The following is a 19,695-nucleotide window of genomic DNA, read 5'->3' as shown; positions in this document are numbered from 1 at the left end:
TAATAAGTTATTTCTTAACTATTTGCTCGTTAGTACTGTTAACCGTGTGTCCCGAAGCGGAACAATGAAATATCAATACGAATGAAAACACTGATCTGTCAATCAAGAAATGCTTACTTACGTAGCGAAGGGAAGGCAGCCTTTCTAGGTCGTTCAGCGATATTCCGGCGATGAAAAAGTCGTCGGCTGACAAGTTCCGCTGACAAAACTCATTTAGTCAGTTCAGGCGGACGACCAGAGATCGGAGCCATTCCCGTATTTCACCGCTGACGGGAATAGCTCCGACTCAAACGTTTATTAATTTTTTTTCAATAATTTTCTAATAATTTTTTAATCAATTTTTTTTAAATTTAAAACTAAACTGGTGAGCAGTGCTGTGCGAACAGTTGTTGGCAGTAAAACTTCCTTTTCCTATGACGTGTTTCGTCCAACTTTCGTAACTTCTTCAGGGAGTTTTACAAGTTAACACTAAACGCCTATATTTATAAGCCATTGTTATCGGCAATTGCGAGGGCCAATGGCCATAAAGGCTCGGCTGGACCTACGATCAAGAACAGGCAAAGTTGTGAAAACTTGAAAATTTCTTTTGAAAATTTTTTGGGCAAGGTGAGAAATATTTTTTAGAAGCCACGGTTCTAGCTGAAAATTTTCAAATTTGAAAAATTGCAGAGGTTTCTTACAGATGATGCCTGGAAAGCAGTTGGCAAACGAGGTAAGGATGGCTCGTGTACTTTGCAGAAAATGTGGTTTATAATCTACTCATTCTTTCTTAAATTTAAGTGGTATAAATACCTTGTCTAAAACAGTAGTGTGATACAATAGCAGACGAGATATACTCGTTCCAATACAGCGTCATGTGATGAACAGCCTTCATTAATTTTAGAAAAAGTTTTATAAAATCATTTTACTATTTCTTGTTATAGCCGAAAACTGTTCGAAGATTGGTTGTACCATCACTGCAAACAGTCAAGGTACTTCGATATGATTTAGTGCGAGAGCTACAGCCACTGGTTTGACTGGTAAGACGTTTTGTTTGTTTGTTTTGTTTTTTTCCTTTTTTAGGTCTAGTGTAGTTGTTAAAAATTACCAAGCGAAATTAATCCGCGACTTTCTTCCTTTAGGTGTCGTGCAAAAACAGATGAAGAGCCCGATGAATGGATTTGTCCTTCATGTGAACAATTACCTAGAAAATCAGTTTTCCACGAAAAAAACTCTCTCGATTGCGGCCAAGCCATATTTCTCCAGCAGAGCATACTGTAAATTAAAAACATCGGTCGCAGCGTCACGCAACATTGCGTGATTTTCCGAACGTGACATGCAGTTGCTGCATTATTTTAAAACTTAGAAACCAAATGGCCCTGTTGAAATAAAAGAGGGCTTCATTTGCAAGCACTGTAGACTTCAACATAAGAAAAACCTAATAAATCACTCTCTCACTTTTAATCTCAGTGTATAAATTATTCAGCCAGAAAAAAAATTAATATACGCATGAGTTGGAGCCATTCCTGTCAGCGGTGAAATACAGGAATGGCTCCAGTCTCTGGTCTTCCGCCTGAACTTTTAACTTTCTTCAGCGGAGCTTGGCAGCGGATGGCTTTTTCATCGCTGGAATATCGCTGAACGACCTCGTTGAACAAGATAGACTCTGCCTTCTCTTCGTTATGTAAGTAGCCATTTCTTGTTTGACACATCGGTGTTTTCACATTGATATTTCATTGTTCCGCTTCGAGACACATGGTTATGCTCACGAGCAAGGAGTTAAAATATAACTTATTAACTTTCACTATTTTTATCATCCAATCACAGATCGGAGCCATTCCTGTATTTAGCCGCCAGTTTCACAACCAGTTTGCATCAATTAGAGTTTTGTTCTTCAGTTTCACGGTAGTGGTGTTGTTCAATAGACTGCATAGAGAATATGCAGTTTGGTTTCAGATTTAAGATTGTGCTTTTTTCAGTGAGTGTACGTTTTTCAACTAAGACATTGGCATACTTGGCATACAAGGCACACAAGGCTTTCATGGCTTTCAAGCGTTCGCGACTCAGTCCGTTCCAAAAATACCGCTCAACAACATCTAATGTGGATTGGCCGCGATCAATACGACTTGTGTATGCGTCTGTAAGTATTTAAAGCCCCAGGTAATCGTAAACCAAAAACGCAGAACCTCCATCGCCAAAACAACAACCCCAGAACAAATACAAAATGATTGACAAAAGAGAATCTCGTGGTTCGTCATGTGATCCGGCCCTGTCCGTGCATGACAACGTCCATAATCATCATCAAGATAACACACGTGAACACACGTGATCAGCATGTGAACACCTTCACCCTCATTGGATCACAGTTACTTGTCATGGTGTTGAGGGCCCAATCACCACTGGGCACTATTGCACAATTTGTCCATTTTGTGGTGGAGGAAGAAAAAAAAGATGACAAAAAAAACAAAGGCGTTTTATGGCTGGGCTACCACTGCTATCCCAGTAAAAGCCAACATTTCTCACTCTAAAAGATGATTACATTTTACGAACCGCTCTCTTCGAATACCCCTTTACTTCGTTGAAATTTGAACACCTCTCAAACCAAAGAACATAAACGACGCTCTGATTGGTGCGAGATACATACCCTAATGCGGCGATCTGATTGCAATTGGTGCGAGATACATACCCTAAACAATCTGATTGGTGCGAGCAACATACCACTCTCTATACGCTAACATAGAGTTATTATTACCGGGGCCAGCCAAAGGCTGGAACCGGTTATAAAATGCTGTCTGTTCCTTTCGTTTTTTCAGTGTCTCGTTTCCAGGGCCCCGCTTTCTACTGTACTATTCCTTGAGTCTGCGAACAGAAGCTGGCAAGCGTTTCTCAGTATTTTGGTGTTCGGCGTTTTCCACGTTGCCTTCGTCACACTCTGATTCTCCGCTACTTTTGCTTGCTTTTTCTCGATCTAGAACGATTTTGTCGCTGCGCTTTTCTTCTTCGTGTATTGAATATTAACAAATCTCTTTTTGTTTAGTTTAACACTACGAAAGTTACCAAAACAAGGTTGTGTATGTATCCTTAAAGTGTCTCCTGTATTCCGAAAACTAGTCACCAGTCTTCTAAAACAGAAAACGAAGTGTAAACAATACAGTTTCCATGGCAACCGATTAAATCGCTTTCAAAAACTTTGAAAATCCACCAAAATTGCCCGTAAATACGGAAAAAACAAAGTGATATTGATTATACTACGTCTAAAGTTTTTAAAAACGTGGGCACCGTGTGCTATTGGAACAAGTCTTCCGGAATTACAATTTTTTTCTCAAAAGAATATTTGTGATAAAATAGACTTTCATATCGCGCGACAAACTTGGTGATGTAAACAACCCTTATGCATGCTAGTCTAAACGTGGGTTACCAAGGCAAAAGCGGCCCCGGTAAATTCACGAAGTGATTCTCGTTATTTTTTTAATAACCCAAAAATGTTTCAAGTCTTTCATTCCCTTTTCAGTTTTGTCGGTCTCTCCACCCCGAATTATTCCAGAGTCATTGTCAGTAGCTGGGATCAGAATATAAATTCTATCCTTGTTTCTTTGGCAGAGAAGAGAAATTGCGTTGTTTTTCATACCAAATGTCTCGTTGCGTGACAAAGAGGCCATTTCTAAGAAACAGCTCTTCTTGGAAACCGAAAACAATCTAACCACCAACGCTAAATATGGCGCCCACGAAGGAGACATACGTTTATCTTTGTCACTGCGACAAATTATGTGATTTGAACGAGGTGGAAGAGCTTTTGAAAGCTGTCGAAAAGAAGCTTGCAGCGAAAACTTCCTTTAAGATCGAAAAAGGGTACTTCAGCGGCGGACAAATCTCGGATATGGTCGACAAAACTATCCCTAAATTGAAGATGGATTACGCGGTGTTTGTTGTGCATGCTCGTGAATGCTGCCTCTCTTTCAGCGAAGACAGTAATCTTGGAAAGATTTATGAGGCTCTTAAGAAGCGAACAGGCTCTGGTAGGTTACAAATTTACCTTTTACAAAAGTTATGGTGTGCAGGATTCTTGATTCGTCAAGTTATTCATTGTGTGTTGTTTCTAGGAACCTTTGCCGGGTAATTCTTCCTGTACAAGATAGTCAGTTGGTTTTCCTACACAACCAACGAAGAACAATCAGTACTGATTATTTAAAACAAAATTTAATAATAATAAAGTGACACGATATAAGACGAAAAACGAGAGAGTGAGTCTCGCGACCTGCACGAAATGTTGTCGGCAAAACAAGTGCGATATAACATATGATAAGAAAGACCTCCTATAGAGATCGAGTTCCTAAAGACTCAAATTTTATTTCAAATGTTACCATTTAACCCAATTCTCATATGGAATTATGACTACAATGTGACGGAACTCCCAATACATCTACAGCTGTAGCTAGCTTTATTGCTGTCAGATTCTTCGTATTTGTTTCACGCGGACTCGCATGAACTGTCACGTTTTTTTGTGTTTTGTTATGCAATGTTTTTTCTGTACAGTGTTAACGAATTTGAAACTATTTAATGTATGTACACATGATCTGGGTAGTTTTCGACATTATACAAAAGGAACATCCATTGCGATCAGGCCTTGGTAAAGTTGTAAAACGGGCACGAATTTCAATTTACATATTCACGAATTTCAATCACGATTTGAAGTTTATGAAAATTGCATCATGTATCATGCATATTATATCCCTCTTTTTTTTTATTTCAAGATGAAAAAGTATTGATTGTCATAGGAGGGGATGAAAATTACAGAGACGATGACGAAGAAAACCGTTCCACGCTTTCACGTCAGGCCAGGGACACAGCATTATCCCGCCAACTTCGTCCACAATTAATTGATGGTAGAAAAAGCTTTATATTTTCGTGGAACAAGAAACACGGAGCGATTCACGAAGAAGCACTAATACATTACTTTGACTGCGCCAAAAAGGGGCAGAAGTTTACGAGTCAACCGGTGGCAGAGCCCGTTAGAATTGGACCCGAACCTGAAAAGACCAGGATAACATCCCCAGTAGCTACACAGAGCCAGGTGATTATGACATGTTCAATTAGCGATCTACGTATTCCCAGGTCTAATGCAGTCCAGTGAGCTTAGAGACTATGTAGCTGATCATCATATGGTAGATCTGAAGATTTTCTACCGCTTACGGGCTAACTGAACAAGTTTCCTATGGTTCTGTGGTAGAGCACCAGGGCGGGAAGTCTGACGGTTTGAGGCTCGTTTCCTTTTACATCCGTCACAGAGCGTAATGTCGTCCCCAAGTTGATAAGCAAGCTGTAAATTTATCATCTTTCTCTAAGGTGAAAACTTGAAATGTTACAGTGCCTCCTTTGATTAAATGTATGATCCAACCCCTCCCTTTTAAAGATAACGCTGAAGGGGAGGGAGGATTTTATATAGAGATATTCACGGTAGGAACTGAAGAACGACATCTTTATTTGGTATTTCTGCCATACATAGTGTCATGATTATAAACTTTGAGAAAAGCTCAAGCGAGACCTATGGTTTGTTTTGTTTACTAAAATGTTCGATGACCTTTGCTGTTGCATCAAACTTGCTTGAATCAATTTTTTATTTCACGGCAAAACTGTTCATTGGAAGGTTTTTTGTTGCTAGATTCTCTCGAGGGGACTTCTAACTCCATTTAGCAACTCAAAATAATAAATTTTTTAGCAATCTTTGAATTCATGGCAAAGTGAAATTGGTTAGACAGTTATAGCTACTGTTGATGTTTTTGTTGGTTTTTTGACCTGGACATGCATGATAATACTGTCTAATACTAGTCACTCTAAGGGTTTAAAGGGTTAACACGTCCTCATATCAAACCAATGTTAATCCTTGGATGAACAAATAAGCTTCATTTTACGATAAAGTTGAAGACAGAGCCACAAATATTGATTCAGGCCCTGTGTCAATGTTCGTTTTAATTTTTGCTTTTTTATATAAACCACTCAGTCGCCTGAGATCTCTCAACAAGTACCTTCTGACACTGAAAACCCTGTTGATGAACAACAGACAGAGGAGGAAATTGGAGATGAGAATGAATCATCTGCTCTTCGAGGTATAAAAAACAGTAGTTATACTATGATATGGGTATTGACCCCAGGAAACAGAAGCCAGATGTCCCTTGCGCGTTTAACCTTTTAACTCCCAGAGGTGATCAACAAGTAACTTCTCCCTACAATATCCATGCACTAACTAGCAAACAGGTAATGAGAATACTCAAATGTATCAGGTAGAGGTTGTTATCTTGATCAAACACAAAATTCTCGTAACTTATTTACAAGGATATGTCTAGCAGCTAGAGGGGAGAATAAACAATCAGGTCTTGGGAGTTGAAGGGTTAATCTTGGCTGAGCTGTGTCCTCTCTCAAAACCCTTGTTTCGGTCATTTTTTATTTTTGTCTCGAGGAACTATAATTGCAGCTTTGTTGTACATTTCATATAACCCAGTTATGAAAACAAGATGCCATTAAAACGTCCCTTAACTCATGATCGTAACAAATCAAAAGTAAACTGGAGGGTGATGAATGCGGTGCACACCATGAAGGAGGCAATCATCCAATGAGAAGCACAAGTTTTGGAAACTAGTAAAAATTTGTACGCATAGCGAAAATAGATGGGACTAATGGCACCATCCCCAAAATACTTCTTCCTTAGCAATTGTTCTCTCCAGTCATCACCTGGATAGTTCAGTCGTTTTGGGCTATTGGGTGACCATGGTTAACATACCTACTATGTAAACATATTTTCAAGATACCGAAACATTACATGTCACTAACCACTAAATGCATTTTCCTGTTTCTACTTTACCAGTTTCCGATTCACACTTCAGCACTGATCACGAACAATCTGAATTTTTACTGCTCGAAACACGCATGCATTACGGAAAAATTTCGTTTGAAAGCAAGGACGTGGTGACCCGGGTCGAAAACTGGCAACCCTCTGAAGAAGACGCAGATGACTTGGAACAAAAGTGGAAGTCAACACCCGTTGCCAAATTGAAGGTGTTTGGTAACAAAAGTGGAGAAATTCAAAATATCGTTGTCACAGCAAAGAAGGCATGGTGTTCAATTTCGTAGGGAGATTAGAAATAAGTAGAAACAGGAGCTCTTATAAAACAAAACTGAGGTGAACACAATTTCTCTTCGTTAATTGTACCCCCTTTGTTCTGAGGATAGGCCAGCGATGTTTCCGACGGTCACCCTTACAAATCCGTGTATCGCTATGTAAATTCAAAAGGAAATTCTAGATGCGGCTCTTTTCCTGTTTTATCATCAACATTAATTGTAACGTTAGCATGTACATCCTCCAAGAATGCTTTGGTCTTAGACCGGGCTATGTTCGACTTGTACTTGTGCTACATAGCATCCCTATTCTTAAAATTATTTGAGTAGTAATAACCACAGACTAGGAAGTGCGGGTGATGATGGTGCCTGGAGTCGTTGGGTAAATAAAAGTTTTATTTCCCTAAGGTATAGTCAGCAGTTCAACCGAAAAACTTGAAAAAAATGCGACTGATTGCCCCTCATCCGGCGTGTAGTCATCAGAGCGTCATAAACCTGTCTTAACCTCTATTAGATGACTAAAAGGATGATAAAAATTATTTAATGAGATACGACGAAATAAAACAAAAGTAAGCAAATTGCAACATTTCGCTGCATATATATTTGTCATAAATTTCATTACTGGACTTTATTATATGTGCACAAGTGGGCAGTAATCACAAAATAGACCAGTTTATTTCGTTTCGCCAATCACCTTGTTGCGTGACAATTTTTTTTTCCCGGAAACAAGGACTTCCGCTTAAAACCGAAAGCAACAAACATGGCGAGTAATACGTCAAGGAGCTTTCACCTCTTCAACTGCGATAACTTGTGTAAGTTATGTGAGGTGGAAGCTTTGCTCAAAGCCGTTAAAGGCAAGGTTCCCTTCAAGATTTTACAAATCAAAAGACATGAGTTTAGGCGAGGACAAATCGAGGAAATCGTTGCCCAAACGATTCCAACCTTAAGGACAGTGGATTACGCGGTGTTTGTTGTTCATGCAGCTGAGGCCTGCCTCTCTTTTAGCGACGATAGTGAGTACGGAAAGATTTATGAGGCTCTGAAGAAGCAAACCGGCTCAGGTAAGATTGAGGCTAACACAATAGGAAAGAAACACCTCGTTAAATGACTTATCATGATGATTAGTGTGTAGATGTCAAACTACATTCTCTACGGGTCTATTACTTAATTCCTCGAATCATGAAGAACAATGGCGCGACTACTTCGAGCTAATATCATAACAGACAACATATGTAGAGAACGTATTATGTTCTGTTGTCCGCATTTGCATTTTACAATCGTAACGACAATGGTCAAAACACAGCCGGCTGAGAACTACGGATTTACATAATGCTCCCCAAAAAGCATTCATTAATAAGCAGGGCTGTGCTGTACTACTTTTTTTCTCCTTTTTTCTTTTTTCAGCGAACATAGTAGAGTTTGGCCGTGTCACTTTACATAGATAAAACGAACTGATGATGAGTCAAATATAGCGTGACTGCCTCTATTCTTCTTATCCTTCAGCTGCGTCTCAAAGCTTAGAAATCACTGCAATTATGGCATAAAAAGCGAGATCAGGAACGTCAACGACATCAAAAAAGCAGCCTGGTATTTAAGAAAGTTGAAATTGAAAACCGTACAAAACGCAACTGGCCGCCATCTTTATTATGGAGAGTTGACCTTCGTGAATTATTAATCCCTTCCAACTTAATGCATCCTACTATTCATTTCTAAATGAAGTCACCCTGAACTCACATATAAATTTGTCCTTGCTTTTTTTTTTCGAGGTGAAAAAGTTTTGATCGTCATTAGTGGAGACAAAAATTACAAAAGTAAGAGTGAAGAAGACCAGTTCTTCCTCTCCCAATGGGCAAAGGATAACATATCTCCTCAATTTCGCACTGATCTCGTGGATGGGAGAAAAAGTTTCATCTTCTCTTGGAACCAGAAACACAGGCCAATCCATGAAAAAGCACTTCTGCATTACTTTGATCCCGACAAGAGTGGTCAGAAGTTTACGGTCTCCCAACCGGATTCAGAGGTAACGTCAGCACCCCCAAGAGGACCTTTTGCGGCTCCTTCACACCACTTAGACTCACAGCAAGAGGTAAAACATAAATGTTCATAGACCCTAGGGGTTTACACTGTTTAAATGACTGTTTTTCTGATAAAGAGGGTCCGAGTATGCTGTAAACGTGTGAACAGAGTCATGTGATAGAAGGGAAGGGTTGAAAGAAAGGGGTACCGTAATGATTCGATTTAGTGCCCTGCGTTACAATAACCGTTCACTCTCTAATAGGCCCCCCCCCTCGAATTTGTTTTTGTTTATAAGCGCCCCTATTCTAATAAGCGCTCCTGTTGAGTAACCAACCCTATTCCAGTAATTATAAGCGCACCTATCACAGTAATGCTCACAACGAGCATCTCTAGTCTGTTTCAAGGATGGCACTGTTAGATACATGTTACATGTACATTGGATCAACCGTGCTTCATTTTCATTTAAATTCACACTTAAAACTTCATTGCAGAGGAAGTGGTCTTTGTCTCAGTCTCTCAGGTATGACATCCACCTGAGTCAGTCAAAGATCCTTCAAAAAAATGATCTCGTCTTACAATTTTTATTGCTTTTTTGATATAAACATAATTATACTGTTTGATATAAGTTTTAGTTAATACGTCCTCAAATCAAACTAATAAAATCCTCGGATGAACTAATACGCTTTAGTTTACGGTTAAAGTTGTAGACGGAGCCACAAATATTGATTCAGACCCTGTGTAAATATCCGTTTTATTTTTTGCTTTTTTTATATAAACCACTCAGTCGCCTGTGATCTCTCAACAAGTACCTTCTGATACTGAAAACCATGCTGACGAACAACAGACGGAAGAACAAAATGAAGATGAGAGTGAACCATCTGCTCTTCAAGGTAAGAAAAACAGTTATAGTACTATGACATGGGTATTGACCCCAGGAAACAGAAGAAGCCGGATGTTCCTTGCGAGTTTAAGCTTGGCTGAGCTGTGTCCTCTCTCAAAACCCTTGCGTCGGTCCTTTTTAATTTGGGTCTCGAGCAACTATGATTACAGCTTTGTTGTGCATTTCATATAACCCAGTTATGTAAACAAGATGCCATTAAAAAGTCCCTTAACTAATAACAAATCAAAAGTAAACTGGAGGGTGATGACTGCGGTGCACACTATGCAGGAGTCAATCATCCATTAAGAACCTCATGTTTTGGAAACTAGTAAAACATTTGTACGCATAATGAATATAGAGAGGACTAATGGCACCATCCCCAAAATACTTCTTCCTTAGCAATTGTTCTCTCCAGTCATCACCTGGATAGTTCAGTCGTTTTGGGCTATTGGGTGACCATGGTAAACATACCTACTATGTAAACATATTTTCAAGATACCGAAACATTACATGTCACTAACCACTAAATGCATTTTCCTGTTTCTACTTTTCCAGTTTCCGATCCGCACATCAGCATTGATAACGAACAATTACTGCTGGAAACACGCATGCGTTATGGAAAGATTTCGTTTGAAAGCAAGGACGTGGTGACGCGGGTCGAAAACTGGCAACCCTCTGAAGAAGACGCAAAATATTTGGAACAAAAATGGAAGTCAACACCCGTTGCCAAATTGAAGGTGTTTGGTAACAAAAGTGGAGAAATTCACAGAGTCGTTGTCACACCAACAAGGGCATTTCCTAGGAATATTATAAATTAGCAGACACAGGAGCTCGCATAAAACACAACTGAGGTGAACACAATTTCCCTTCATTAATTGTCCTATCTTTGTTCTGAGGATAGGCCAGCGATGTTTCTGACGGTTACCCTAACAAATCTGAATTCTAGAAGCAGCTCTTTTTCTAGCCTGGCATTTAAAAAAGTTGAAATTGAAAACCGTACAAAACGCAACTGGCCGCCATCTTTATTATGGAGAGTTGACCTTCGTCAATTAGTAATCCCTTCCAACCTTACACATCCTATGTCAATTTTTAAATGAAGTCACCCTGAACTCACATGTAATGTTGTCCTAGTTTTTTTTTCTTTCGAGGGGAAAAAGTTTTGATCATCATTAGTGGGGACAAAAATTACAAAAGTAAGAGCGAAGAAGACCAGTTGCTCCGCTCCCAATGGACAAAGGATAATATATCCCCTCAATTTCGAACTGATCTCACGGATGGGAGAAAGAGTTTCATCTTCTCTTGGAACCAGAAACACAGGCCAATCCATGAAGAAGCACTTCTGCGTTACTTTGATCCCGGCAAGAATGGTGAGAAGTTTACGGTCTCTTAACCGGATCCAGAGGTAACTTAAGCACCCCAAGGGAACCTTTTGCTGCTCCTTCACACCGCTTAGACGTATAAACATGATTTATTTCCTTTTGTAGATCTAATAGATCCTAATGGCTTACGCTTTATAAATGACTGTTCTTCAGATAAAGTTGGTGTGTTTTCTGTGAACTTGTGAACAGAGTCATGTCATGGAATGCAAGGGCTGAAAGAAAGGGAGTAGCGTAATGATTCGATTTAGTGCCCCTCGTTGTCTCTGGTTCCAATAACCGCTCACTCTCTAATAGCCCCCCTATCCTCGAATTTGTAATTTTTGACAAGCACCCCTATTCTAATAAGTACCCCTGTTGAGCGACCAACCCCATTCCAGTATGCTCACCCGCCACGGTCAGTGCCCTGATATCAATAAGCACCTCTATTCTGTTTCAGGGATAGCACTATTTTTGAACATTTTGTTGTTTCTCGAAAGGAAAATAAGCGTCTTATTTCGAATGAGCGTCGTACTTTGAGGTACCAAAATTAAATGAGTGCTCCGCCCGCCAAATCGAATCACTACAGTGGTTTAATTAGTAAAAGGTCTACTGGTGGATTCTTACAGACGTATTAAGAGTTTTTTTTTATTTTATATCGTTCTTTTTTTATTTACGGTGGAGTCCTCCATTAGAGTTAATCCATGTATGGAACCAGCGCCCAATCCTTTTCATAAATATGCGCCCATTCCTTGACTTTAGCTAATTCTTTGAGTAGCAGTCTGTAGTAATTCATTATGTTTACTGTTGCAACGGGTCTGGGTAGAGTTATTTTGAGAGAGTATACAAGCCCAATGCGTTACAATGCTTGCAGAGCAAATAAAGTGCATGGAACCCTCTCAGAACCATATATAGGTTCACAAAGAGCATTAATTCTTGTTCATATAAGATGAAAATATTATAGGATATATTAGATCACATGACATCAAGGGGTGCTTAATTTGCACTATTATTCAAATTTTCTAAAGACAATGAAAAATTCCTCCTAAATCCACGATGTTGCAACAACTGATCGTTCATAACTGTTACATTTCAAAAGATAACAGGCTGCAAAAGTGTCTTCCTTCTAAATAGCTTGCTCTTTAGTGCTTAAATAAGCTGCATTGTTACATGTGAACAGTAAAAATATGAAAATTGTGACAAAAGAAACAGTTTTAGTAAACCTCAATCAAATCATCAATACCATGTCCTATTTTACGATTTCATTGTGGCACGAAGAAATTTTTTTTGGGATCACTTTCTAAAGGAGCTTAGACACTAGGCTCAGTCAGGTAACCAAGCCTTCTGATGACATGTCAACAATTCTACACTCACCTCCCCAGACTGGTTGAAGTGCGATTGGAGGGGTGACAGGGAAGGAAACATTTTTGTTACTTGCGCGTGAAAAAACAAATGGGAAGTTATTTATTAACCCTTTTTTCGTAATTTTCGCGGGAAAGAATATTAACTTACCTCGCTGCGCTCCGTTCATGTACGAATCTTCTGCCTTTGGCTAAAATAGGCTTTCTTCGTTAATTCTAAACACTACTCACGGTCAAATGGAACCAAAGGAAACTTCAAACCTAGGAAATACTTGCTTTCTGAATAGTGTCTTACAAGCTCTGCTCTCGGTGACATGTTTTCCGAAGGACTCGCTGGATTGTAACACAATCGCAGGAAGTGCACCTCATTGAGAACAGGTCTTGAAAATGTATTCAATATTATTTTAGCACGTCAAAGTAGCGGTGACATAAACATTGGTCTAGAAGACATAAAATTACAGCAGGCAAACAACATTAACCTTTCGTTGAGCCACGTAATTAAACCAAGTACTTTTTTTAATGAACCACAAAATTCGTCATAAGTGTAGTGATCCGCTTATTTAGGCCTACTCTTGGGCCTTAAGTCACCGTAACTTTAGGTGAATTTGGGCGATTTAAGGCAACTTAAGGCGACTTTAGCAAAATTGGCACAAAAAAAATTGCGACTTTAGGCGATTTAAGGCGATTTAAGGCGACTAAGGCGACTTAAAGCGATTTTATTTGACTGAAGTCACCATAGTCTAAAATATCCAGATTTCAAATCAATTTAAAAAAATAACATGCCAGCACAGGGGCTAGACAGGTGTATGACTATTTTCACAAGGGGTTTCCATGTATATGGAAGCCATTGCCATCCTCACAATAATTCATATGCAGAGTTACCTCCCCCCCAACCAGTACCCATATTTACATCCAGAATAGGTGAGACACTCTGAAGCTTACAGTATCTTGCCCAAGAACAAGATGCAATGCTCCAATGCTAGAGACTAAAACTGGACCACTTAATGTCGAATCCAGTGCACAACCATTCAGCCACCATGCCTCCTTCTCTGATCCTTATGATTGGAGTGGGGTGGATAGGTCAATTGGGAAGGGTGGAACCCTTATAACATTGTGTAACCAATAGCAACCTAAGGGAACTTAGGGTGACTTTAGGTGACTTTAGGCGACTTAAGGTCTCAGAGTAGGCCTTTATTTATTCTTGACATTAAGCTTATTTCAACTTTATGAATAAATTGGTATCAATCATATCAAAATACATATTTGACAACTCAATAATCTTTAGAACGTCATAGGAAGTTGTACTTTTAAAGAAGCTACAAGTAAAATCTGTAAGGCCTTTTCACTGTTTATGGGGGTAAATTTATATTATTCCTGGAAGCTTTGCACATCTTAGTCATTTGCTTGATTATTTTTTGACGCTGTTGTGTTGTGCATCCATCTGAAGTGTGCGTGTATGAGTGCTCGGGGTGCAAAGAGTGAAAACAGTACGCAAACCGAATAATTTCTGGACCATATTGACTTAAAATTTTACACTTGGTAATTTCTAAATTGACTGATGCTTCACACAAGAGAAAATTATTTTCATATCAGAACTGTGCACCACTGAGGCCTTGCATTAATAAAAAGGTTATTCTGGTATGTTCCACTAATTACTCTAGGTCAGATGTGTTTGTAGCAAAGAATGGAAAAAATGAATTATTATTATTATTATCATCATTATTATCATTATTATTATTGTGTTACATATTCTTAAAAAAATTTGGAACTTTACCTCTCCTCTTCCCAAAAGCAGCTACATGTATACAATACAGGGCCTTTCCTGTCCTCGCTGTTTAATGCCTCAAGCAAGCGGCTTGCTGGTTTGGCGGTCAGTGGAAAAGTAATAAAAGAAATGCATTCAGTTGGATTTAAATGATTTTAATTAAGATTTAAATATAAATTCTGACTCAGCACTGACTTGGGATACAAAAACAAGACATTGATTGCACTATATTAGGTGGCTTGATGCAAATGAGCCGAGAAAGTTTGTTTTGTTTTGTTTGGTACATAATCATAAAAAAGCCCCATATTCTGTAGTTATAAGTCATGGTTTGAAATTCAGTACTTTAACTATATTCAATAGACCTTACTGCAGTTTTCAACACCACTTTGATAGGTTGGTGGGCAGGTGTGACCTTGCGGTATTTGTATGATAATCCAATGTCAAATAATTTTGTGAAAATGCTCTTATGATAAAAATATCAGTAACATTGCAAACTTAAGCAACAGCTGTACATGTTACAGAAAAAGGATTCTTCTGTAAAAAATTTTTCTTCTTGCAGATTAAAAATTTCCTTTGTGTATTCAGATTAATTGATTATTGCTCAGTGCATTATTTCATGGCAGCGTACGTTAACAAGTTAGATATATGTATAGTTAATATCACAAAAGTAAATGATCTCCGGTGTTATCGCTAATTGCAATATCATGTCAAGGAAGTATAAAGTTTTTAATCAAGAGTTAAATTTTATCTGAAGGCTTTACGAGTTATCAATTTGACAATTTACTGTACGTTGTAAAATTACAAAGCAAAACACTAAATTTAGGTTGTAAAACACTAAAAATACTTACTTACCTTTCGGTCTCGAAACGTTTTTCACTTTACTGCTTTAAAAATTTGAGCTTGTGTTTACTACACGCCGATGTTCCCTGTATTCTCCAGTGTGACGACATGAATTAGTGGCAACAAATGTCACGCAAGAATGGAAAGGCTTGGGGCACAAATTCAGTAGGCTTGGCTACTGAGTTGAGCCTGGTTTCTAAGCTCTTTTAGAAAGTGATCCCAAAAAAAAATTGGATCAATACCCCTCCCCTAACCCAACATTAACCCTAGCTTGTTATCAATTGACTATTGTTGAGTTAGGGGAGGGGTAGGTGGGCAGTTGCCCAGATACTGACATTTTTGCTTGCGGCACATCAACAGAGATTACGTTGCGTGACTAAGCCGGCCCATAATGAATTATGGATGTATTTTGCGAAACCGAAACTGACAAAGCCATTTCATATGATTAACTACTTCTTTATTTGTGGATCTTCCCTATTTTCTGGTTTCATAAAGCATGGAGATTCAAGTTCCAAACTGTAAGACTGTTCACCTTTTTAATTGTGATAACACTTTCAAACTGGATTCAGTAGAAACACTCTTGGCTACAGTGAAAGGCAAAGTTGAATTCGAAATATCGATCAAGCAGCATTGTTTCAAACTTTCGGAGATGTCCTCTCTAAGTGACAGCATAATTCCCACTCTTAGGATGGATTTTGCCGTATTTGTCGTTCATGCCCATGAATCTCGACTCTCTATCAACGAAGACAACGCTGGCATTGGTTACGCGAAGATCTACAAAGCTTTGCTGAGAGCGACCGGTGAGTCTTGCGTTAGATTATTTGGAAGGAAGTGTGAACGTTGTTTTTTGATAGAGAACCAGTATGTACGCAAAGATTATAATCCGTTACCTGATCGATCGGACAATGTTAGAGCTAATCATCATGTGAGTTTCGACCCACATTGCTGGATTGTTCAAAGGTCAAACTTCTTAGCCCCGTTCAAACCGGAATAGTTTGTATCGTCTTGTTATTTTTTAATTTTAAGCTTTTAATTTCACTTCTTTATGTAACCATTATTTACGCATCATTTATTAAGTTCTCTTTACAATAATTGTGAAACTTCGCTAACTCTAACACGGTTAACTCGAATCCCTCCCCACCACAGTATCAAAATGAAATATGGTTGCCCACTTTACATTGTTACAAATGCTAATTCTGTTTCGGTTTCGTCCGCGAATTCATATCAACGAATGCTCAACATTCAATAGTTGAATTTTACTAATTTTTATACTGTTTGTTGCTATTAGGCGAAAACGTTTTAATCATTATAGGTGGTGACGACAACTATGAGGGGAGAGAAGAGGAAAAAAAAACTGTCATATCACGTTGGGCTTGAGAAAAGTTTCGTTACAATTCGAAAAGGAATATCTTGACGGACGCAAAAGTTTCATTTTTTCTTGGCACAAGAACCACCGAGAGATTCACGAGAGGGCTCTTCTACACTTTTTTGAACCAAGCAAGGTGGGAGAAAAGTTTGATTATCATCCACCAGAAATGAATCTACCAGCTGACACTTCTATCGCAATTGCAACAGCTGAGGAAAATGATCAGGAGCTAAATCCTCAACCAGACATGACACAATCGACGCCGTCCAACGGTCCAGAATATATTTCATTGTATCCAACGGATAACGTGAGTGTTAAATTGAAATTCTGTTCTTTCACACATTATACACGGCAGTCTTGGTTAATCGACGCATTTGAACCAACACTGCATTTGTGGTGACGCAGCTTATAAATTATGCTTCCTTATTGTTGCCGATGCTCTCTCTGTTAATGATGGCTTAGTTACCTATGAAAGGCGGTTCGACAAAGCTATCGAGGCTTTTTTCTTTATGATGAATACAGTTGACGTCATTCCATGTTAAACCATCCACAAAAGTATTCCGTTGCTATGGCAACACAGTAAAGTGAAAACTGAAATCACTCAATAGGTTTGTAGGATAGTTTGTGTGGTGTTATTGTTAGGAATATTTCGCTTACTCTATTAATAAAACAAAAAGATGTGTGAGGAGGGTGGGGGGGGGGCATGAAATTAGTGAAGAAACCCTCCATGAAGAATTTCATCAATATTTAACCATAAAGTTGCTAATTATGGTATGCAAACCATATGCCACATCAGCGAGGTTGTGGGTTGTGTCTATTTGCAGGTATAATACTGTAAAGAAAATTAAATTAGCTGAAATTGTATGTGCTTTACAATCTTTTACAAATTTAGGCTCAAAATGCCAACCAGACTGCCCCCTGAACTGCTTGTGTGAATTGGCAATCCAGGGGTCCTTAACCCTTTAACTCCCAGAAGTGATCAACATGAAACTTCTCCCTACAATATCCATACATTATTCAGCAAACAGGTAATGAGAATATTCAAACTTATCAGGTAGAAGCTGCTATCTTGATCTAGCACCATGTTCTTATAACTAATTTACAAGGAAATGTGTAGCATTTAGAGTGGAGAATTAACAAATAAGATCTTGGGAGTTAAAGGGTTAATGCAACCGCAAATAAAACGATTCATAGAGAGAGAGCTGCCATAAAACACTTATTTCATGTTTACCAATAGAGATACTAAATCAATTTTGGTAAAATCAGCTTACATATTAATATGTGGGTGCATATTACACAATTCAAGGAAATGGTATTCATTGCAAAATGGGAAAGAAACATTGTAACGTTGAAATGTTTTATGAATATATGACTTTGAAAATATAGGTCCAATATGTAAATGAATTTGAAGCATCTTACAACAAGGACAAGGAGGAAGTAGTAGTGGTTGTGGGTCATCATGATCAGATTCCGTCAGGTAAGGCTACATTTAATTAATCTTTAAGTTCCTTTAACACTTCCCTATTACCTATGGTGAGATAAATTCAATTCATTTTGACCCAATCATTTTTTCGAGCATAGAATGTTTGAACTGAATAATTTCATTCCCTGATCCAAGACGACTCATTTCCCGACTCATAGTGGATACCTCATGAGATAATATAACTTTAAGGCACATAACTGAGAAGGAGGGATTCCACTGACAAGGTGACCTCGCTCTTTCAGTTTCAAAACATGTAATTACTTATAACAATATTTAATCCTAGAATGCTCCGAAATGCAGATAGGGCGTTGATATAGCTTCCCACCCCCTCCCCACCACTTCCACTAGAGTACATATCAGACCTACTCAAGCTCTTGTGGCTACAGAATTACATGCAAGAGAATTCTGTATGAATGTTTAGTCCGTGAAGCGTATTTGTCCTGTGTTTATATTGTCTGATCTACCATGTGATCCCAATTTTGTCATGTGTTCTTTTTCTTGCTCTACCAGGGTTGCCCCTCAATTACCCAGAAGGTTCAGTGCTTCTAGATACTAGGCTTCGCAATGGGGAAGTCTCAGACGACACGAGAGATGTGGTGTCTAGAGTGGACGGATGGCAGGTACCGGAAGGCTACAGGGACCATCTAAGAAATATTCACGCAAAAGAAACCAACCTTAGAGTAAAGTTTGTAGTTCGCCAGAACCAAATAGCCACGATTATAGTCCGAAACTGGTTCGGACCGTTTTTGGGAGGATGTTGCACAATGCTCTGAGTTGCAAAATTTTTCAACAAATTTTCATTAGCAACCCAAAAGTAATATAGTATACATATTTTTTTTGGAGCAGAATGTCCACCACTTCTCAGAAAATAGATAACCGAAAACTGCGTTTTTGACGCATGGCAAAGTTCACTTTACTCCTGAGTTTGAATACTTGTGGAAATAGTAATCATTGTAATGACATTATTGATGTAACACTGACAGGAAACTTTTCAAGATTTCCAGTTGGGATTTAAGTGGGAAATTTTCCCAATGTTGGGGAAAAGCTGGGACAAGAAATTCCTTTTTTGGGATTATTTTGGGAGGTAGCTGTTTCACAACACCTGTTAAATGGGTTTTCATTGGGAAAGACAAAGTGCTTTCTTTTGTACCCCAATTTTGGGAAAAAGCTGTGAATTTTTCCCATGTTATTCCTGAAAGAGTGAAAAATATCTAAAGTTATTTCCAGCCTTCGGGGAAAAAGTGAACATTTCCCCAAGTTATTCCCAGATTTGGAAATAAAATGGGAATATTTGAGAATAAAAGGGGAATACTCTCCAAAGTTATTGCCAATAATATTCAATGTGAATAAAAAGGGAACATTTTTTCAAGTTAGTTCCTGATGTGGGATTTAACCAGGAAAATATATCCAAGTCATAGCCATTCCCAAAATTATGAATAAAGAGCACATTTGCCCAAGTTCTCCAAAAATAAGGATTACAAAGGAAACATTGCCCCCCCCCCCCCCGATTGAGAATAAATTGCAGAAATTTTACCCTATA

General features: G+C 38.6%; 2 protein-coding genes and 1 pseudogene across 2 annotated transcripts; all 3 read left to right on the top strand.

The window, feature by feature from the left end:
- Nucleotides 1-3,664: 3,664 nt before the first annotated feature.
- Nucleotides 3,665-7,643, top strand: LOC131774164 (uncharacterized). The gene is made up of 4 exons (XM_059090185.2): nucleotides 3,665-3,995; nucleotides 4,731-5,050; nucleotides 5,978-6,083; nucleotides 6,839-7,643. Exons 1-4 carry the CDS (start codon nucleotides 3,695-3,697, stop codon nucleotides 7,102-7,104), a joined length of 993 nt encoding a protein of 330 aa, XP_058946168.2. The 5' UTR covers nucleotides 3,665-3,694; the 3' UTR covers nucleotides 7,105-7,643.
- Nucleotides 7,644-7,840: 197 nt separating this feature from the next.
- On the top strand, nucleotides 7,841-11,522 carry LOC131774155 (uncharacterized). The gene is made up of 4 exons (XM_059090178.2): nucleotides 7,841-8,150; nucleotides 8,856-9,175; nucleotides 9,890-9,995; nucleotides 10,541-11,522. Exons 1-4 carry the CDS (start codon nucleotides 7,850-7,852, stop codon nucleotides 10,801-10,803), a joined length of 990 nt encoding a protein of 329 aa, XP_058946161.2. The 5' UTR covers nucleotides 7,841-7,849; the 3' UTR covers nucleotides 10,804-11,522.
- Nucleotides 11,523-15,729: 4,207 nt separating this feature from the next.
- Nucleotides 15,730-19,643, top strand: LOC131774165 (uncharacterized; annotated as a pseudogene).
- Nucleotides 19,644-19,695: the final 52 nt, after the last annotated feature.

This window comes from Pocillopora verrucosa, chromosome 6 (assembly GCF_036669915.1).
Source record: "Pocillopora verrucosa isolate sample1 chromosome 6, ASM3666991v2, whole genome shotgun sequence".
Taxonomy (NCBI): domain Eukaryota; kingdom Metazoa; phylum Cnidaria; class Anthozoa; order Scleractinia; family Pocilloporidae; genus Pocillopora; species Pocillopora verrucosa.
The sequence above is the reverse complement of the archived record's forward strand: the minus strand, read 5'-3'. Positions and strand labels throughout refer to the sequence as shown.